This window comes from Phocoena sinus, chromosome 10, assembly GCF_008692025.1.
Source record: "Phocoena sinus isolate mPhoSin1 chromosome 10, mPhoSin1.pri, whole genome shotgun sequence".
NCBI lineage: Eukaryota > Metazoa > Chordata > Mammalia > Artiodactyla > Phocoenidae > Phocoena > Phocoena sinus.
In genome coordinates, this window is record NC_045772.1 from 43,397,900 (window position 1) to 43,420,398 (window position 22,499).

At 40.0% G+C, this 22,499-nt stretch overlaps 1 protein-coding gene across 4 annotated transcripts in view; it reads left to right on the top strand.

Annotated features, from left to right (window-relative positions):
• The first annotated feature begins 459 nt into the window (after positions 1-459).
• The window catches only part of KCNC2 (potassium voltage-gated channel subfamily C member 2), a 208,981-nt gene continuing 186,941 nt past the window's right edge, over positions 460-22,499 (top strand). For 2 of the 4 annotated variants that reach the window (XM_032645604.1, XM_032645606.1), the window contains exons 1-2: positions 460-1,096; positions 2,253-2,952. In XM_032645604.1, coding sequence (XP_032501495.1) covers positions 2,272-2,952 — 681 coding nt within the window. In that variant the 5' untranslated portion in view covers positions 460-1,096; positions 2,253-2,271. Of the gene's footprint in view, positions 1,097-1,616; positions 1,762-2,252; positions 2,953-22,499 lie in introns of those variants that run through there. The other 2 variants (XM_032645605.1, XM_032645603.1) reach the window with 2 other exon arrangements.

A 22,499-nucleotide genomic window follows, 5' to 3' on the forward strand; every position in this document is an offset into this window, starting at 1 on the left:
ATTTCTGCTCTTTAAACAATCCAGTTTGTGGTGCTTTGTTATGACAGCCCTAGCAAACTAATACAAGGTGCAATAAAAATTTGAGAAAGGGAGAAATTGGCTAAAGAGAGCATTGCTTCGTTACTTGGATATCTGTAGCTTGTCTTTTTAGCTTCCGATAAACCTGAATTCTTACTTGCTAGAGCATTATGTTCCTGGAATAAACTTTTAAAACTTGTTTTATATAACCATGATGTGGTGACTGGAGACCTACATTTCACTGAAAAGAACAAGCCAGAGCCATGGATAAGACGCGAGAAACCGGACACACTTGTCACCTGTAAGTAGAGCTCTCTCCCTTCAGCTGCCATTAAGAAAAAAAAAATGCAATTTGTCTTAGATTTTCTCTCTCACTTGTTGGGAGGGGTGCGGCAGCGGGAAGAGAAAGGGTGTAGACAGTGGGGTGTAAATAAGGCAGACAGACGCTCCAGAGAGGGTGGGAATACAGCTTCACTGAAGAAAAATAGAGGAACCTGGTTGGTACAACAGAGCTTCCCCAGGTCCACCCACCACCCACCGTTCCCCGAGCTCTGGGCTTTGGCGGCGGGGGCTGAAGGCGAGCGGCGGGGAAGGGACAGCTCCAGCAGCGGCTGTTTAGCGGGGAGAAGCGAGACCTGCAGGTCCAAGTCGGAGCCGGGTGGTCTCACCTTCGAGTGGGTGAGCTCTCCGTACCTCAGGTCAGCTCCGCGGCAGCCAAGGCCGGTTGCTCTGCCGGCTCCCGGCTGGGTCGCGGAGCGTCGGCTGGACCCGCCCCGAGCTCCATGGTCCGCCCGGCCCCGCGCGATGGTGACTCTGGGCGCCGAGGTCGGCGCGGAGCGAGCCCACAGCAGCTCGCACAATGAGGGCGGGTGGCGCGGCGCGCGGCCGGCGGGGGCTGTCTCCGCGAGCCCAGCGCCACGGGAAGCGGCCCAGCCACCTGAACCCGAAAAACGCCAACAAGTAGTTTCTCGTTGGAGAAGGGCGGCTCGGCTGGGTGTCGGGACTCCGTCCGGCTGCCCGGAGCACCTCGTCCACTCGGACACCATAGCAGAACCACTTTTCTCTCGGTCTCGTTAAGGTACCTAGAGGCGGGAGGGCAAGGGGCTGATTTGCCGGGAAGGGCGTGCTGACCCTGCAAGGCAGGCATCCCCCCTCCGTTCCGCAGTAGGATTGGAGAGGTGAAGCCCAGGGGAGAGGTGGCTGGGAGATCGGAAACGGGGACACTGTCAGCCAGGACTCCCAGCTCGGGGATGCAGGGGGTGTGCCTCCAGCAGCTTTTACCCGGGCCTCGCTCCTCCTAGAAAGCACCCCTCCGCCCGCAAGACGTTTGCATTTCTTGGGAAAGGGGGATGGGGTGGGATGCACTGATCACTTCTGCTCCCCAAAATGGATCCTAGTCAGTCGTTTCCTTTCCCAAGTAATAATAATTTCAACAATAGCAGTAATGTGAAAAGGAAATTGGATCAGGAAATTTGGGAGAGGTCTCCCTGGTGAAAGGCACCAGCAGGGACGTTTTTTTTGCTCTGACTTCCGCGTTCAGTCTATTTGCCTGGCCCGGGAAGGGGAGTAGAGGTCGCGCAAGGGGCATTCCCCGCGAGCCGGCAACAGCGGGCTGTCCAGAGTTCACCGAGAGTACGCGTTTAGTGGGGGCTCGCCGCCCAGTCTGGGAGTCTCTCACCCAACACTGCCAAGTTGCCTGGGCAGAGGGAACTCCCTGCCTAAGGGAACAGCCTCCCGGAGAGGGTAGGAGGGAGAGGGTCTCGGAATATGAGGGAGGAAAGGGACGGGGCACTGGGAGAGGACGGGGGTGGGGAGAGGGGGAGGGGAGGACTTAGGAGGGAAAGATAAGGGGTTTGGGGAGAGAGAGAGGGGGAGAGTTAGGGGCTGGGAACAGGTGAGACTTGAGAGAGGACAGAGGGCAGAGAGGGTGAAGGGTGAAAAGATGAAGGAGACAGAGCAGAGGGAGAAAGGTGTGAGGCGGGTAAAAGGTGTCAAGGAAGGTCAAGGAAGATTCGGACTGCTATCTCCTCAGTTCTCTAGAAACATGGGAAAGGTATGATGCTTGAGGCGGGGACAGGGCTGGGCGCCAAACTCATCCTGGGAGGGCCCTTTGCCCCTCGCCTTTCTGTCAACCCTGCATCTTGGGACTCTCGGGCTGGGAGTGGGGGTGGGAGTCACAGCGCGGCTCCGCCGGCCGAGATCTTTAACTTGGTGCTGTGTTCGCCTCCCCCCAGTCATGTCTAAGGCACAGAGATGGGCAAGATCGAGAACAACGAGAGGGTGATCCTCAATGTCGGGGGCACCCGGCACGAAACCTACCGCAGCACCCTCAAGACCCTGCCCGGGACGCGCCTGGCCCTTCTCGCCGCCTCCGAGCCCCAGGGCGACTGCCTGAGGGCGGCGGGCGACAAGCTGCAGCCGTCGCCCCCTACGCTTTCGCCGCCGCCGCGACCGCCCCCGCTGTCCCCCGGGCCGGGCGGCTGCTTCGAGGGCGGCGCGGGCAACTGCAGCGTCCGCGGCGGCGGCGACTACCCCCGGGGCAGCCGCGAGTTCTTCTTCGACCGGCACCCGGGCGTCTTCGCCTATGTGCTCAACTACTACCGCACCGGCAAACTGCACTGCCCCGCCGACGTGTGCGGGCCGCTGTTCGAGGAGGAGCTGGCCTTCTGGGGCATCGACGAGACCGACGTGGAGCCCTGCTGCTGGATGACTTACCGGCAACACCGCGACGCCGAAGAGGCGCTCGACATCTTCGAGACCCCCGACCTCATCGGCGGCGACCCGGGCGACGACGAGGACCTGGCGGCCAAGAGGCTTGGCATCGAGGACGCCGCGGGCCTGGGGGGCCCCGACGGCAAGTCCGGCCGCTGGAGGAGGCTGCAGCCACGCATGTGGGCCCTCTTTGAGGACCCCTACTCGTCCAGAGCCGCCAGGGTAAGGCCAGAGTCGCCCCCTTCCCTGCTGCGCCAACTTCTCCCAACTCCTTCCGCAACTTCCTGTTCTTTTCCGCCGAGGCCTCTGGGATGGGGGCAGGGGGAGAAGAGAACAGGGTTCCCTAACCAGGAGACGAGGGGCCCCTCCCGTGCAGGGTAAACTCAGGGACTCTGGCCCCGATCCTCCCTGCTCCCTACCCCCCGCCCCCCAGCATCCCCCTCCTCTCCTCAACTGCAACTGAGATTTACTTCAGCAGATGGGACCGAAAGGGCAAATGTCGGCTACTCTGGGCGAGTCTGTCCGGACCCTTGTTCTGAAACCGCTATCACACTTCCTGTTGAGTTACTTTTTCTAACTCTTGTTCCAACGTTTTCTTTAGCTCGGACGGCCCTTCAGGCCTTCTGGTCATCACTATTGGACCTTTCCAGTGAGACCTGACACTGCTGCGCACCTGACTCCCCCAGAGCAGTGGCTCCAATTAGGGATCTAATCTGAGGACAGTAGAGGAGAAATGGAATATATGTCCGTGGTCGGGCCGGGAGAGGGTGTGCCAGGAGGTTCATTTTGTGAAAATCTCCCGAATGTTGTTTGCGCCTGTGTCCTTCCAAGAGAGAGCAGTGCTGGGTTTGCTTGTCCCCGTGAGTTGACGGGATAGCCCACCTGCACAGTGAATTTTGGAGTCTGATGCCTTTCCCCTTGTGCTGTATCTGTGTTTTCTACAGGTTGAACCCAATTGGTCACTTTGGTGATCCTGGTTTAGTGGGAGTCTCTAAATTAAAGACTGGGTAATTTAGATTGTAGGCAACTTTATTATACTCTATAGATTGTGATCCCATCCTCAATTTTTCTTTTCAGTCTTTAGCTTGAGTGACAGTTTAAATTTAGTCCTTGATACCCACGATTAATTCTTCAAAATCCCAATGAAGAGATTATAAAAGTAACTAATAATGGTTTCTCTAGTTTTAAAGGAAAGAAAAGAAATATTAACAACCCAAAATTATACAGTATGTGAGTGGTTTTTAATTATATGTGAGAACAGAGTACTGTATTTAGTTAAATCTTTGTAACTGCATGTGTCTGGTTTGCTTCTGACACCCAGAAAAGATTCCCCTTGGGCAGAATTGGAATTCTCCCAGCTTAACTTTGGCTATATCTTCATTATTGTGTTCCCCTGAATGGCAGAAGTCTCTGCATCTGAGATGTTGTGCAGCTGATAACATGTCAGAAGATGTGCTTCTGGTACCACTTTAGTAGAAGTCTGAGGATATGTTTTGTTTTCAATTTGAAATAGAATATCAAAGAGACAATTTAAAACATTGCTACTTTATGGGATCTGGTATTTTAATGCATACATAAATTCTAGTATGCCCATGTTCTCATATTTGAATGTAGAATTACTAACTTCAACTCTGAAATCTTCCTTCTAAGACCATTCTATAAATTCAGCAAGAGTTGGTATTCAGGGGAAAAAAAGTGCATATTATTTATTTAAGTTAAATCATAGACTCATGACCCTTACCTCGGTTGTTTTGGATTTCAGCTGAGTGCTACAGTGCTCTTTCCACTTGGCAGCTAAAAAGATAATCTGCATTTGTTTTCAGACTCATCCTATAATTTTCTTATTTTATGTGGTATAAAAAAAGACAGGAAGTTTTATTATCTTTCCTCATAATAATAGAGTACATTTCATTGTAGACGAGGTTGCACAGCAAAAACTTTAAGATGTTCAGTTTTTATTATTGCTATGGTAATTGGTTCTATTGATTATTGGTCAATGGCTAGACTATTGAACTGAAAATAGTTTTTTAAAAATCTTACTAAGATTTCATTGTAGTAATATTAAGGATTTCACCTGCATCCCTTTTAGGTGAGGAAAAGAACACAGATAGCTTAGAGATTAATACAAGGTCAAAGAGCCATTAGAAGCAGAATCAGCTGAGAATCATAGACCTGGTAAATTTCTTTGAGATCACCTCGTGAGGACCCTGTATTTTGTAGATGAGGAAAATGAAGACTGCAGATACTAAGTGAGGGCCAAGGTCATACAGCGAGTTATTAGCAGAGCCAAAATTATGCTGGAGGTCTCATGACATCCCCCCCAGGCCCTTTCCACCACAACCACTGATTATAACTGACTGTCTGGCTTGTGAAATCTCTGCATATAGTGTTGCTCTTGAGATTTAATGCAGCATAGGACAGTCACTAGAATTCTAACTTTGAAAGGTCATCTCTGACATATGTGTATATATATATATATATTTCCAGGTCTTTGGCTGTACCACCCAACATTAGAGTGCAAATATGGGATTCCAGTTTTCTTAAAATGAACCCTGTTTTAACTTTCCATTTTTATTGACCAGTTGATATGTAATGTTTTCCTTTTTGTTCAGATTGGCTAACATTTGTGGGACTTGTCTTCAAGAAAATCCCTTTTGAAATTATTAGGGGTTGCCTGAAGAATACTCAGAAGTCACCATTCTATTTAAATGTGATCTAATATTTTTATATGGACACTTTTAGTTCAGATGATTGACAGACAATGTTATCTGACAAATTTGATAAATAGAATTACATTGGGAGGTCACTGGATGAAATTATATTTTGCATGGACATGATTCTAGGAGACATAAAATCAATTATCAAGTGGTTTGTTTTAGCTGTGGTCTTACTGCCACAAGTCTCATTCTTAATAGAAGTATTTAACTTTTATAAGCCCTCTTATTTTCATTTTACATTAGTTCATCTTTTATTGATATACTTGAGATGAACAATTTTAACTGTCCAAATTCTATTTTCAATTTGTTATACCTGTTTCAACATTGTCCTTATCCTTTCCCAACATTGAGGAGATTGGCTCAATTTTATAATAGACATGTTTAATTTCTAACTTTTATGATCTAAAGTGGCAGACTGAAACAAGAGTGATAGGAACTGGATAATTAATTGAATTCTACAACATTGTATTTTTGCCTTTTGTTTTGGTTGGCATTTCCCCCTCCTCTATTACTTTTAATTTATGATGTAAATACATATTTGAGAGGTCTAAATTGTTCAGGTTAACTTGGTAAATAAGTTTATACTTTTCATTTATGAATTGTATCCTTAAGAATAGTATTCCAAAATAGAAATTTATAAAAGTTTAAATATAAATTGTCATGGAAACCTGTTGTTCAGAAAATGAGATCAGGAAAGAAAAGGTGAGATTATTCCGTTGATGCCATTGAGTGATATACACAAATAGTAAAAAACAAGGAGGCATAGATGTTTTTGTAAAAATGTTCTGCATTGTATATTTCCAATTTAATGTCTAAGTTTTAGAAGGAAATGAAGCTTGTATGCACTTTCCTATGAAGGCATATAATAGTAAGTGAACAGGCACCAGGCAGAAATTCTTTAATAGAACTTCTAGATTTTTTAGAAGTTTGAAAGATAATATAAGCACAAAATTTCCCAATATTACAGAGCTAAGAGTGGTTATATTAGATCTCCCTCTTCTTTTCACTTATTTTTTGGAGGAAGGAGGGAAAGTGATTGAATTAGGTTCTGGTCTAGAGTGTGGCCCTTCCTTGGCAGCATGTGTATCCTTGATTACCTGATAGACCTTTTTTTTTTTTTACTCTCAAAGAGAATTTTAGAAAAGAAAAACAAAACAAAACAAAAAAACTGCCATAGAACCATATTTAAGATGTTGGCTTTTTGGTGTGGGTCTGGATCACTTCGTATATGTTCTCCAGACCTTTATCCATATACCACTATATGCAGATATCCTGACTATACTGGGATTATGATAGTGAATCCACCATTTTTATAATCTTGAAAATATACTTTATTAGTATTTTAAATTGTTTATTTCCACAGCATTACTAAAATATACTCCTTAAAACTATTAAAATTTAAACTTAAATATCTAGAATTGGATTCAGAATTGCAAATATGTAATTTACTTTTTATGGGCCATATTTTCCTCTACCTCAAAGCACAAAACAAAACAGGAAAGAAATTATCTAAGTAGCTATTTGCTAGCTTTAAGTGTAACGTTTAATTTTAAAATATTATAATAAGGCAAAGACAATTTGAGTCATATATTAAGATTAAAGAAAGAAAGTGTATTAATTCTTGTTTTGTGAGCCTTGCTCCAGTTAAAAGAATTAATGGTCAAATATAGCTTGTTTATAAAATATTGCTCTTAATTATTAAAATTTTAGAATGTTTATTTAGTCAGTGAATACTGATTATGCAGTCACTGTACCAGAAACTATGTAAGCTACTGGGAATGCATGAGAAGATATAGTGCTTTGCCCTCAATAAGCTCACCACTCTATTTATAATAAGATATCTCCTAAAACATTATCTATTCAATTAAAAATGCAACAAAATAACAACAAACAAAATTCCAGAAATATTATGGATGTTTTCCTCAAAAAAAAATCTCACATAGAAATATTGCCTAGATGTGCAGGAAAATATTCCATCTAGAAATGATGGTCTCAGGAATTCCCTGGCGGTCCACTGGTTAAGACGCCCGTGCTTTCACTGCAGAGGGCCTAGGGTTCAATCCCTGGTTGGGGAATTAACATCCCACAAGCTGCAGGGGGTGACCAAAGAAAAAAAAAAAGAAATGATGGTCTTAAGGTATTGTTAGTCTTTATTTTATTATGTGAAAATGCTAGGCTTTTTCAATCTTGATTTTTCTGTTTTTCAAAGTGATTTATACACTCTCTTTCTGCAGCATTATTGAAGAATATGTTAAATGATGTACATATACCAAACAAGTGAATTATTTGCAGTGTGGTCGAGTGTCTTCATCCCTTGCATTTTAATTACAAGTTATGACCAAGCATATGACAATGTAAATCCAAACTTCAGGCCCCTAAAAAGAGTTTGGTGTAATAGTCTGGTGTGTTTGCATTTGCTGTATAAGCATCTAAGTGTCCTTTGATCTTTTCCAGGCCACTAATTGTATAGTTCACAAATTAATTTTATTCTTATATTCTGAGCATTGGATAAGATCAGAGAGTGCCTCATTCAACATATAATTTAAAAAAAACAGGTAACTCTAATAGAATTGTATTTTCAGTAGTGTATTTTATCACAAACTAGGTGATCTGATCCATTGCTGGGGCATTAGGCATGCCAAAGGTGAATAGCTGGACAGATTAGGTATGACTTTTTTCTGTTATATTTTCCCAAGAGCTCAGCTGTAGAACTGAGTTGACAATACTAAATGAGAGTCAAGGAAATTTTTCTTCTCTGTCAAGAAGCTTATTTTCAAAGCAACTGAAAACAAGGAAATGTGTAGGTTTATAAAGAAATGCAGGTCAACCTTTCCCATTAGAAATATGTATCATTACTATTTATTTTTACTACTGCAAATAAAGTAAATGCAGTTTTTAGATCTCATATATTTTTCAAATTCTGAGTCATTTATCCTTTTTATTATGGCAACCTTTAAAGTATATCTAAATGAAATAGTAAAGGACACTAAAGGACTGATAACATATAAAAACAGATCTCCATAAGGAAATATAGAGTGGCAACATAATCTAAACAATAACCATCAATATATGATATAAACTTAATTCAATTCTTTTTGAAGTATGAAGGGCTTTTCTTTTGGAAGAGCAGTCAAGATTTTCTTTTTTATGACAGGATAGCATTGCTTTTTTGCTTTTCTCATAGGTTGAAGGGTGGTGATTAATTTTAATACTCTGTAGTCAATATTTTCTCAGAAAGTGACTAAAATGTGGGTGTTGGGAGGAGAAGAGACTAGAAGTAGAGAATATATGGAAACAGCATTGGAAAAATGCCTGAGTTGGAATCCATGAGACCTAGGCACTAACGTTGATTTCACAACTAGCTGTGTGACCTTAAAGAATTTACTTCATCTTCTTGAGTCTTGATATCCTTCAGCCTTATTCTGAAAGAAAAAAATGGGGATGACACACTGGACTAGATAAGTATCCAAACTTCTTTCCAGCTCTAAGATTTTGAGGTTTGAAGGAAAAATAAGGATAGTGATTGCTAAAAATCCCTTGGGTGGGGGGAACAGTATGTCTGCACTGGTTTTGATTGTACTCTAGGGACCATCACCCTAATAGGGTAAACTAGTATGGATTTCTTTTGTTTTTTGCATTTTAACTTTCTGCCCTTCTTTTTCCCTACAGCTGTTGGGTAACTGCTGCTCTGGTTACCATAGAAACAGGTTAGCTCCTAGCTTCTTGTTTCCATTGAAAACAGCTTTCTCTCAACCACATATTGATCTCAGGAAATCATTTTGCTGTGGCTCTGTCATGAAACCCATAAAGATGATCGGCTCTGTCATTTCCTAAGTCTAAGATTCAGTGCAGGTGTATACCCATCCACCCACAAGGATAACTGATTAGATAATCTCAGTTTTATTTCCATTTGAATAGAGCCTTGTCAAAGACACCAGCGTTTTCCCCTTCCCGTATCTTATACAGAAGGGAAAGTCTTATTCACTTGAGGATTTACAGGTATGCCTAACACACTGAAGTGTTTACAAAATAGTGTCAAATTATTTAGTCCTAATCTCTTTCACAGCTCATTCTATCAGAGTAAGCATAGAGAATGGTATGCTGTCTAGCACACTTCATAAGCTTGTATTTTAATGTACTCATTAATGAAGACTATTTCAAGAGAAATATATGTAGGTATTATATAGGGCACCATATTTCTCTTTTGAGAAAAAATAGTTTTTCTATTTCAGTGTATACATATTTACATAAAAACATATATTCACTGTCATACTGTAGATACACACTCAGGGTTTGTATGTGTTTATAAAATTTTTATATGGATAAATGAAGGAAGAGACTCATGGGAGTATTGCTTAAAGTTTTGATTGAGAATATTAATTTGTATGTGTGCATGTGTATATTTATATATATAATATATACTCTTTGAATGAGATTGGTATATAAAACAGACTTGTGGTGTGCATGAGACTTAGAATTGGAAGGAAACTGGTGATCACCTGACACAGTTACCTCAACTCACAGAAAAAGCAGCTGGCTTGTTCATAGTCTTGGCTAGTTAGTGACAGGAGCAGGGCTAGAATTTAGATCTTCTGACCCCTGGCGCTCTTCGCATTCAATCTTGATTGCTTTGTCTGGGTTGGGTTTAACGTTAGGTGTACAGATTTTAGCTTCTGGGAAGCAGTAAGTATGTTAGGAATAGTTGGGGTAGGGTCTATCCTCTTCCATGTCCTATTGTTCAGCAATAGCAGGGAAATTGTCACTGTTTTAGATATTCCCTCTATTTCCAGGTCCCCTCCAGATGAATTCTTCCATTGCTGCCTTCTCTACCAGTTCTATATCTTACTGTTCTACTAACCTTTAAAGCCTCAAAACTAACCTGCCTGTGTACTTACCTCCTATTTTTTCCCTTTATCCTTGTGTGTGTGTGTCTTTTGTAATATGTTTTTCTGCTTTTATTGGACTTATTGCCTTTGGAATTTTTAAATGCAGCCCTAGTTCAACCTATTGGTGATGGTTAATGTGTTTTATAGAACATTCTTTTCTCACATGTAATTAACCAGATCATGGTTGGCTTTACACAGGAATAACTGGTAAATCAGAGTGAAAGATACTTGGAGTGGTTTTTAAGATCTGAAAATGAGATTATATATTGTTTGAGGTCAGCAAATACAGGACAGAAAAACTTTTCCTTCAACCTTCTTTTAGTAGACAGTTATCCAAAGGTGGTGTTTCCTTCCCTGTGGTGGGATGTAAAGCAGCATTATAATTTTTGGAATGTTTGAAAGAATGCATTTTCTAGGAATCAAAACAGAAGAAGTTTCTGGTAATATTGGGAAAAAAGTACTCCATAATTGCTATAGTTAGTTGACTGAACTTTTCTTCTGAAAGCTCATAATGATAGAGACATCTTTGTAATCTGACATTTCCTCAGTGTTCATGTATTAAGAAAATCCTATGCAGACACCTCAGTGTCATCTTCATTTTCTGTTTTAATACTCTGGTGGGTTTGCTATCAGATCTTGGAGCTTTGCCATTCTTTATGTATCTGACAACGTTGCTGATATCTTTAAAAACTGGAGCAAAGGTCAAGATAGCCCTTCTTGGCAAGTGATGTGATTTAGTCAGCAATGGAAGGTGTTCTCCTTTGAGTTGTCTCTATGGAGAAAGTCCAAGTGACAAAAATATGCCACCTTTTGACCACAGACATTCTCTTATTTTACACCAATACTTTGTCCAGAATTTGAAAGTTATTCACTAAATGATAAAATGCAAATTTTTTTTATAAAATAAAGTGATCCTAGATAATATTGTCATGATATCCAAATAATATTGTTAATTCTAAATTTAAGACATGTTTATGAATTATGTTTAAGCAAAAACAATTTGGATGAATATAAAATTATTCATTGAGTTGTTTGTCAGATTGGGCTTAATGAAAGGGACAGATTATTCAGAATTTCTGTAAATTTTGTATCTGTGTTTGTAAATTATACAACAGAAATTCAGGTATAGGGTTGCTTATTTTTCTGTTTATTGATTAAGGATAAAATGCCATTTGCTAAAAGTGAATATTGTGTAATAACTGTATTGGAAACAATGGCAAAGTAATCATAGCAAGAGGAAGCTTCCTTACTATTGGGCTGGCCAAAAAGTTCATTCGGATTTTTCAGTAAGATGTTATGAAAAACCCGAATGAATTTTTTGGCCAACCCAATATATTAATTTGGATAAAATTGTTATTCAGGAAAACAGAACAATGCATCATTATAGTTTGATTTACTGTTTAAATTGTCCTGCTTCTCTCTTGGGGTGAACAGCGAGAGGGCAATTATAAAAATTATTAAAATACTCTTAATGAAACCCATCTTTCATATAAATTGAGTAGGAAATGGACAGAACAGAGATTTAGCTGGCCCTTTTTTTGTGCAAATGGAATCTAAGGTAGCAAGTAGCCTTTTTTTTTTTTAAGCTGGAACTTTATTATCAGGCCTGAGTGACCTATGAGGGTCATATAAAATGAGTAGTGGGTGCATCAAGTTGAACAACCATCATATTTGTATCATGATGGAGAAATATTTGTGAGCTTATGCTTAATTCCTAGGTTCAAAATGGTGTTGACTGTGCTTTGATATTTGGAGTACAATGCTAGAGATATAAAATTCATGCAAATTAATGAAATCAAATATATTTTAATGTACTAATAGGCTGCAATGACATTCAAAATGGATTAGTCTTAATTCAGAAGCAGGATTCTTTAGTTGTTTCACCTTCTCCTGAGAGTCCAGTGCTCAGTTTTTAGTTGTAACATGTGCATACTATCAGTTCTTTAGTTTTTTTTTAATTTAGTGATTGTTTTCAATACTTATTCATTTTTCTATTTATGTATTAATCATGGATTTAATTCATCTTAAATTTCTCTATATAGGTGATTTCTTGGTAACTTTACTTTTGAGTACTTGACTTTGTGCTTCACTGCTAGGTTTCTTTGTCAACAACATTTTGTGTTTCCTCTACCTTGGCTTGCATCACTTGGTTGATGAAGTAGTGTGCCGTCACCAGGTATTAGTACATTTTTCTCAGCTAAACAAACTGGAAGCATCAAAGATGAAAGTTTTCAAATGCTTTTGAATCTCTCTGCTGACAGTTATTGAGCTTCAACTATTGGCCAAAACTAGGTTAGTACTGAGAATGCAAGGGTTAAAATTTGGCATTTAGGGCTTCCCTGGTGGCGCAGTGGTTGGGAGTCCGCCTGCCGATGCAGGGGACGCGGGTTCGTGTCCCCGTCTGGGAAGATCCCGCATGCCGCGGAGCGGCTGGGCCCGTGAGCCATGGCCACTGAGCCTGCGCGTCCGGAGCCTGTGCTCCGCGACGGGAGAGGCCACAACGGTAAGAGGCTCGTGTACCGCAAAAAAAAAAAAAAAATTTGGCATTTACCTTCAAGATGCTTGTATTCTATTGGAAAAGAACAACTGTATATCCATAGTTACAATATAATGCATTAACACTATAATAGAGATATTGGTATAGTGTGGACACACAGATTTGGGAAGGACCCAGTCTCTTATACAGAGGAGATGAGATTTTAGTTAACGCGCAAGAGATAAGGTTTTTCCCAGCAATTAAGGATTAGGTTAACAGAGTAGTGTGCAAACATGGAAGTTTGACAGAGAATACCATGCCATGTTATATGGGGTAATAAAAGGATCAGAAGGCAGGAAAACAGGCTTCAGAGGAAGAGAGGGCTTCTGGGCTTATAAATGAGATTTTCTAATGAGATAGATATTCAGTCCAGGGCAGGAATAAACACTGTTATCTCAGTTTATTCCAAAATAGTGGTTCTGAAACTTAGATAGGAATAATTTAAGATGATGACTAAAATTTTTACTTTCCAGGTCTCACTGCAGTAGGATTTGGATAGGATTCAGATAAGATGAACATCTTTGGGGTTGTAGTTGGCTACTGACCCAGTACATGACAGTACTGTGATGTGACTGCTGCCAAAGCAAATACAATTTAACAATGAATTAAGATAATAATCATGCTTGGACCAGTATCAAAGTGTGTTTTCTAGATCTGCAGCTCTTCAGGGTGTTAACAGATGTTGCTCCTCAAAAGAGTTCCAGGGACAGATGAACTCGGAGACTAGTTTAAAACAAAGTTAACTAGGTTTTTATTTTTTAATTTTATTATTATTATTAATATCATTTTTACTACAGCTCTTTTTCAGGCCAAAGAGTTGAAGGACTAGCTGACAGTTGGTTTTGAGATGGGAGTGAATTAATGCGAAGTGAAGTGGTGTGAATTAAAACTCAGTTGGCTGAGTTCGAATCCTGGCTGTACCACTTGCTTGCTGTATAACTTTCACAAAGTTGCTTCTTTAAGCCTCCCTCTTTTCATCTGGACTGGGGAGATAATAATTTTATCTGACTCAAGGAATTGTTAGAAGGGTGGATTGAGCATAGTCATGTTCAGAAGCCAGCATAGTGCCTGGTTCTCTAAATTTTAGCTGTAATATTATTATCATCATCGTCACCATCACCACTATTCTTTATGACAAGCATTGCTTATTTTGGGAGATAGCGTGGTTACAATAGCCCACCTTAAGTGAACTTTCTAGCATTTAGAATGTTCATAAAAAAATAAGTTGTCTGTTCCTGAGATTTTTCATATGGGTCTTGGATTACTGTCTGGAAAATTGTAGGAGTAATTCTATCCCAATGAATAAAGGGTGATTAATTAGAACAATATCTAATGTGTATGTATTATATACCAGGCATTTTACGAGTGGCAAGGTAAAGGCATATTTCCCGCCTTTAAGGAGTTGTGGTGTCCTGGAGGAGAACAGAAGGGAAATGATAGTGCAATGTCAGGAGAGCTCCAGTAGAAGTTAATGTAGTCTTGCCAAGGTGGGAAAAAGACTTCCTGGAGGAAATATGCCTCTGTTGGTACCAGAAGATGAAGAGGAGGAAATAGCTAGACTTTTTAGAGAGAAGAGCTGAAACAAAGTCCTAAAAGGGAAAGAAGGCAAGTCCTAAAAGGGAAAGAAGGCAAGGCCTGTGCAAGATACTGTAAATAATTCAGGACAGCTACAGCATTGCGTGAGGGATGCGGAGATAGGGCAGGAGACAGAAGCTGAGGTTGGATCCAGAGTCTTGGTAAACTCTGTTGAGAAGGTCAGGTCTTCCTCTGGTGGTAGTGGGGAGCTTTTGAAGGATTTTAAGCAGAGCAATGGCAGGCATGTTTGTAATTGGGAATATTATTCTGAAACCTTTATACTTGAAGAGGGGATTGGGCTGGGGAAAATGAGTACAAGTTTCTCAGAAGAGCTACAGATTAGCATGTTATTGCAGTAATCCAGGTAAGAGATACCCGTGATCTTAATTAAAACAGTGGCCAGAGGGATGAAGTAAAATGAACATAATTAAAGTGGAATTGTCTATTAATTACGTGCAGTGAATGAGGCAGAGAGAGATGTCAAGAATGTCTCCCTAGTTTCTGTTTGCACAATGGAACAAGACAACCTTTATGACTTTTTTCTAATTCAAGGGTCAGTGGTTATATGATTTGAGAAATCAGCAGTTATTCTTTCATGGGATTTAACACTATTTTATATATATATATATATATTTTTTTTTTTTTTTTTTTTTTTTTTTTTTTTTCGGTACGCGGGCCTCTCACTGTTGTGGCCTCTCCCATTGTGGAGCACAGACTCCAGACGCGCAGGCTCAGCGGCCATGGCTCACAGGCCTAGCTGCTCCGCGGCATGTGGGATCGTCCCGGACCCGGGCACGAACCCGTGTCCCCTGCATCGGCAAGCGAACTCTCAACCACTGTGCCACCAGGGAAGCCCTATAATATTTTGTATTATGTTTTGTGGTTTATCTTTTATACTTCAGTACCAATTACTCGATTATTAATAGCTATTTCATAGGTTTTATAGTTGTGAAATTAGATGCAGAGTATGCCCCTTAAATTTTTTTGTTGCAGTAATTCACCACCATAAAAAGGTGGTGAGGAGTAAGAAGTCCTCTGTACAATAAATGTGAGCTTTTTTGGCTTAAAACCCAAGAAAATAATATTAATTTTTGCATAATTTCTATGAAATGGAACTGACTAGTTCAATATAGTAGCTCATGTAGACTCCAAAGCTAGAAGCTTAAAGTGAACTGGGGATTTCAAAAATACCAATAAGATTCTGTGGCTTTAAAATACTCTTTGGAAAATTGCTTTAAATAAATATTTCCTTTAGATAAAAGTCCAGGAAGGAGCAAAGGTAGTGAGGAAGAAAAACAGAAATGAAAACAGGCACCAAAGGAGTTAAACTGGGAAGAAGATGGTGTGTTCAGATCCAAGGCAGAGTAATTCCTTCTAAAGCATTAATGTACCATGCTATTTTCTTGCTTACAACCTTGTTATCCCTTTCCGTTGGCTACATATTAAACTATATTTTCCTTAGTCTGGCTCTCCAGAATCTGCCCATCATCCATAAACATAATAATAGCTCTCACAGCTCTACCAGTCAGACTGCATGCTTTGCCATTCCTGAATACGAGATGCATTCGCATTGTTGCACATTTGTGCACACTGTTTTCACAGCCTAGAATACTTTCTCCTCCTCTATGTAACAGGTTGATTCAGTCATCTTTCAGTAGCCTGTATAATTATCAAGTCTTACTTGACACCTTCTAAACTCTCTCAAAAGCAGTTCATTTCTTCCTCTGAGTTTCTCTATCACTTTGTAGATACAGTATTACAGCATTTAACTGGCTGTATTAGTTTCTCTGAGTTGTTGTAGCAAACAACTCAAACCTGATGTCTTGAAACAACAGAACTTTATTCTCTTATAGTTCTAGAGGCTAGAAGTCTGAAATCCAGGTCTCAGCAGGATTGGTTTCTTTTGAAAGTTTTGAGGGAAAAATCTGCTCCATGGCTCTCTCCTAGCTTCTGGTGGTTCCTGGCAATCTTTGGTGTTCCTCGATTTGTAGACACGTCACTCCAATCTCTGCCACCCTTTTCACAAGCTGATCTTCCTTGTGTGTCTCTCTCGGTTTTCTCTTCTTATAAAGACACTAATTTTTGGATTATAGCCCTTAATAACCCAGTATGACCGCATCTTAATTTAACTAATTACAATACCTCTGCAAAGATGCTATTTCAAAATAAGGATATTCTGAGGTTTGGGGTGAATATGCATGTGGGTTGATACCATTTAACCCAGTACACTGACTTTTCCATTTGGGCAACATTTTTGTAGTATCCAATAAATCATTTATTTTCTGACTTCTCCTTTTCCATTTCAGTATGTTCTCATTTAATGGATAGAGTGTCTTCAGGAATCTCTGTGAAGATACCAGTTAAATAATTTTTAAAGTTCTGTCTCATTTCTGGTATTAACTCTGGTCCCTCTATGGGTATTTTTTTTTTCTATTCTTTCACCTTTGTTCTTTTTTTATAGTATTTACTTTCTTGAAATATCTTTTCCTTTGAAAGAGAGTGGGGGTGATTATAGTGTTATGTGGGTAGATAGGCAGGATCATGCAGAAACAAAGAATTCCCTTCAGGGTGTGTAGGGAGGAGCAGGTGGGCAAGCTAGGGACCCTCTCAAGGCCTAAGAAAGGAAGCTGTATTTGGGGAAAGAAATTTAGTGAATTTCAGTTAATGCAGGGTGACCTTTCTCTTTTCTTTTTCTCCATGCTCTTTGAGGAAATCTGAGGTACTAAGAAGTTTACATTACTTTTCTCTATCACACCAACACACCTAATAGAAACTGTCTACTCTACTGTTGAATCTCTACATAATTTAGAGAGCTATTCTTGCTGGCTGTATCCTGAGGGAAAATTCTGTAGCCAGCCACTAAAGTAATTCAGGAACTTCCAAGGAGTTGTCCCACAGCCAGCTCCTTGTCTTAGGGCCCATTGCCTCTGGTTCCTCTGGCTTCTGGATCTCTGTGGGAAGAATTGGACCAACTCCCAGAAAAGCTTCCTCTTGCACCTGTATTGAATTCCATTCTCCCTCTCCCCTGAATCTGCATCTCGATTCGTTCAATTCTCTTTGCTTTATATCTTAATATTTCTGGGTCAGTGATAGCAATGTTTCCTGTTTTCTATCCCTGTGATATTTTTTCATCACTTTTAATGAGACTTGGCCAAGGAGATGAGGTATACTATCTTCCACTAGAATTTGATTGTATGTATATAGACTTCTTGCCCATACTAGTTACGAACTTCTGCGTAGGGGCACCATTCCGTTCTTGTTGTTGTTCTCCAGAGTCATGCAGTGTCTGGTAGTTTTCTCAGTGGGTTTTTATTACCATATGAACAATTCCATTAGTTCTCTTGTCTACAAGGATGTATTCCTCTATGATTCTTCCCTACAAAGTCATTGTTTCTTCTTACCTTCTTTGGGCCCACCTTCTTTATCTACTTTTTGTCTCTTCTGGTCCCCAAATATATATTCCTAGTGAAGAAATTCAAAGCCAACGTGTAGTGTGTGACTTTATCATTGCTATAAGAAGCTTGTTAGACTAACATTAATACAAAATCCTAGAAAATTATCACTTGGAGAACAGTGACACTTTAATTTATCATCTGTCCACTGAAAATACATTTGTAAGAACATGAACATTGATGGTTAAACAGATGTTTGTGGTACTTAAAGTTCCCCAATAAAGTAACAGCATCAAGCTGAAATAATGTTTACATATTAGTGTGCTTTAATTTTTTACACAGAGACATTGCCAATGGGACCAAATGCTTAGTCCTTATTTTACAGAGAAACATCTGGCTGACGATAATAGATGGCACTGATTGTCCTGCTTATTACATGGAAACGGGGCCTTCAGTGAAGGGTGCTGTGTTCTAAGAAAAGACGCTGAAGAATGGACGTTGTAGCAGCAAGAAAATTAGACAAGGAGAACAGAAAAAAAAAAGATTCTTATTCATCAGAGTATTGTTATCTCATTTCATTTAATAAAATGGAAATATCCAAGGTGACTTTTTCCTCATGCTACCTAGAATACAGTTTATCAAACCAGTGCAGTAATGAAGACCATTACATCTAAAACCTAATTATGCTCAGATATTCTCTCTAAATTGTGGCAAATATGAAGACTGAGAAAGACATTCAAAGAAACATATATACATTATAGTGGTCATGCAAATAGAAGGAATTGGAAAAGCCTTCATTTATACAAATATATTGTATGTATTATAGACATCAAGTAAAACTTTATTGTTTTTAGGAAAAACCATTGTGAGATAGTAGATAAAATAAAAATTATAAAATATAGTATTCAAAACGGAATAATTTTAGGATAAATTTATGTTTTTAAGATAGGGGATCATTGTAGTTTATTTATTTATTTATTTTTTGCGGTACACGGGCCTCTCACTGTTGTGGCCTCTCCCGTTGTGGAGCACAGGCTCCGGATGCTCAGGCTCAGTGGCCATGGCTCACGGGCCCAGCTGCTCTGCGACACATGGGATCTTCCCGGACCAGGACACGAACTTGTGTCCCCTGCATCGGCAGGTGGACTCTCAACCACTGCGCCACCAGGGAAGCCCTATTTTTCTTTTTAATTTATTATTTATAAATTTATTTTATTTATTTATTTTTGGCTGTGTTGGGTCTTCGCTGTTGTGCGCGGGCTTTCTCTAGTTGTGGCAAGCAGGGGCTACTCTTTGTTGCAGTGCACTGGCTTCTTAATGCGGTGGCTTCTCTTGTTGCAGAGCATGGGCTCTAGGTGCATGGGCTTCAGTAGTTGTGGCACGTGGGCTCAGTAGTTGTGGCTCGCGGGCTCTAGAGCGCAGGCTCAGTAGTTGTGGTGCACGGGCTTAGTTGCTCCGCGGCATGTGGGATCTTCCCGGACCAGGGCTCGAACCCGTGTCCCCTGCATTGGCAGGCGGATTCTTAACCACTGTAACACCGGGGAAGCCCAGGAAACCCTATTTTTAAAATAAAAAGTAGTCTTAAATCATAAAAGTAAATGTTCTTATTATGGACAATTAAGGGAGTATATAATATATGAAAAAAGAAAATAGCCATTTTGTCCCCCAAAGGCTATTAGAAATTTACTATAATTATTTTATTTTTATTTCCTCTAAGATAATTTTAGTCATAGGGGTATAGAGAGTTTTTTTATCCAATATTTAATCTTTGTAATCAGGAACACAGTACCTTCCGATTTTATTCAAATCTGGCTTTACATCTCAAAAAATAATTTTGTCGTTTGCTTCATATATGTCCTATGTGTTTACTTCAAGTATTATACTATATATTTTATGTTTAGTTGGTATTGTGAATGGGATCTTGCTCTCCATTACATTTTAACTAGTTATTGATGGCATATGAGTAAGAACTACTTTTAGTATATTAATCATATGTATAGATATCTTACTGAATCCTTATTGATAGAAATAGTATTTCAGTTTATTGTTTTAGGTTTTGTGGATATGCCATATATGTAAACAATAATTCATTTTATAATTAATATATCTTTTACTTTTATTATATGTATATAATTGGTAACTATATTTATGGTCGTAATTTTCAGATATATTTGTACCTGTTTAAAAAATGACCACTATTACTTTCTGTCATTATTTCTCATTTTTGAGTCAATTTGGAAACACTTCTTTGTGATACGCTATATATTTTAAAATTTATTTTTTAGGAATGAGTTGAGTATGATATATTTTTGTGGGTATTCATAGATCTGAGGATATCTTTCTGTTGCATTGACCTATGAAAATTATCTTGGCTACGTTTAGAATTTTTGGATACACAATTTTGATCACTAGAATCTGCGGTTTCTGTCTCATATTTAGAAATAATGAAAGTAGAAGAAAAAAGAGAATAGGGAAATTCCCTGTGCTATAAGCACAGGCAGGAGCACTAAACAAATCTTGGCCCCAAGAAGGACATCTCTTTCTGCAAGTTCCACTTCTACTTCCACCTTTAGTCTCCATTTCTTGGTATTCTGCAGCCAAGATTCAGAATTGTCCTGAATTTCCTCCCAATCCATTTATGTTCTAGCATAACCTCTCTTAAGAGGCAGCATACTGTGGTGGCTAAGAGTAGAGATCTTGGCATCAGACAGAGCTGGATTTGGGTATGGCCCTACGACATATTAGTTGAATGACCTTGGATGATATAATTAACTTCTTTAAGATTTTGTCTCATTATTTGTAAAAGAACCTCCTCATAAGATGGGTTTTATGAGGATTAAATGATATGAGAACTAAATGAGATAATGCATTTAATGTGTGTAGCAGAATGCCTAACATAAAGTAAGCCTTCTGTAAATGGTAACTATTATCATATGAAGCTTGAGAGCAGGCTGATGTGCAAAATCTTTAGTCTAATAATTGGCATCTTTCAAATGCTTGTTGTATCCCTAGATCTTGGGACAGGAGAGCCTCTTTTCATTGGATCATAGGTAGAAAATCCAGGAGGCTGTGGGATAGTTTCCGAGATTCTTTGCATTTTTGTCAATAGCTTTTGGAGCACAACTGACAACTTTCTATCATTGCCTTTACTATAACTCCACTAAGTTTAGACCCTGTGTTGAAATGATGTAAGATAATATTCCTGATACCATTGCATGCTTCTCTGAAAGACATGAAGGGAGTAAAGATCATGAAGCACAGGGGAGACTGAAATTACTTTTTTTAAAAAATTTTTTAAAGTTTTATTTATTTATTTATGGCTGTGTTGGCTCTTCGTTTCTGTGCGAGGGCTTTCTCTAGTTGTGGCAAGCGGGGGCCACTCTTCATCATGGTGCGCGGGCCTCTCACTATCGCGGCATCGTCTTGTTGCGGAGCACAGGCTCCAGACGCGCAGGCTCAGTAATTGCAGCTTATGGGGCTAGTTGCTCCGCGCATGTGGGATCTTCCCAGACCAGGGCTCGAACCCGTGTCCCCTGCATTGGCAGGCAGATTCTCAACCACTGCGCCACCAGGGAAGCCCTGAAATTACTTTCGTTTAGTGAATTACTGATGCCTAGGACAGACTGGTACACAGAAGGTCCTCAAAGAAGTGTTTCCTGACAGACTGGCCACTGATTATTTCGTAAGTGGTGAGGTATACTTCCCAGCATGCAGTGCTCCAAAGACTTCTACTGCTTCACCTGCAAATGCATCTCTGAGGGGAGCAACTAGAAACCTTTCTTCCCGCAGCTCAGTGGCTCCCTGGGATGGTTGTCAGACAAGAAGGAACAGAGGACTCTTGAGCATTGTTACACTGCTGGTATTGGAGAACATCACACACTGGCAACTCTCTCCACTTCTGAACTATCAAATAATTGATAGTTCAGCACTAATTTTTGAAGCAGTTAGTGTTCAAATAGAGACAGATAACTTCTCCAGCTGTCCAGTGACACCACTGCCAGAACAACAACAAAGATGGTTGGGTCCTTGCCAGAGGTGATTTCTGTGGTCCCAGAGGTGGAGAAAGGGTAAAATTTAATACCATTTTCATTCAAACGTTATTGGACCAACATATCCCTGTAGTTTTTTCTCTTCTTGTTGGCTTTTATACAACTTCTGCTTGCATGTTAATAGTCTCTTCCTAGTATATTTTACTCAAGAAAGGTATGATGATTGCAAAAAAGAAGACTTTTAATTTTTACTAAATAATTGCTCATAAAGGCTATGTTATTTGAGGAAAACTCTGTAACTGCTAATGAGCTATATAGAGATGCATCTTATTTCAGGTGTGTTTTAAAATATATGGGTATATGCATTCCTAACTTCTGGAAATTTGATTTCTCATAATTTTATTTTATAGTCCTCAGGTTATTATATTTATGCTATTAGTTGTGCTATTTTCAGGCAGGCAATAGTCCGTGGGCAATTAAACTTAAATTAAGCAGTCTGTTCCATGATGTACTTGGGGCAAAGTAGCATCTTGCCTCTGCCTTCAGTTTGGTTCCACAGTCATTCCCTTTGGCCTTCACCGTGTCTCTTCTGCAAATAACTCTCCTTGCAAGCAGAGCCAGCATGCCCCACTGTGAGTTCCGCATGGTTCAGTAAGTGAGGAATAGGCAGGTGA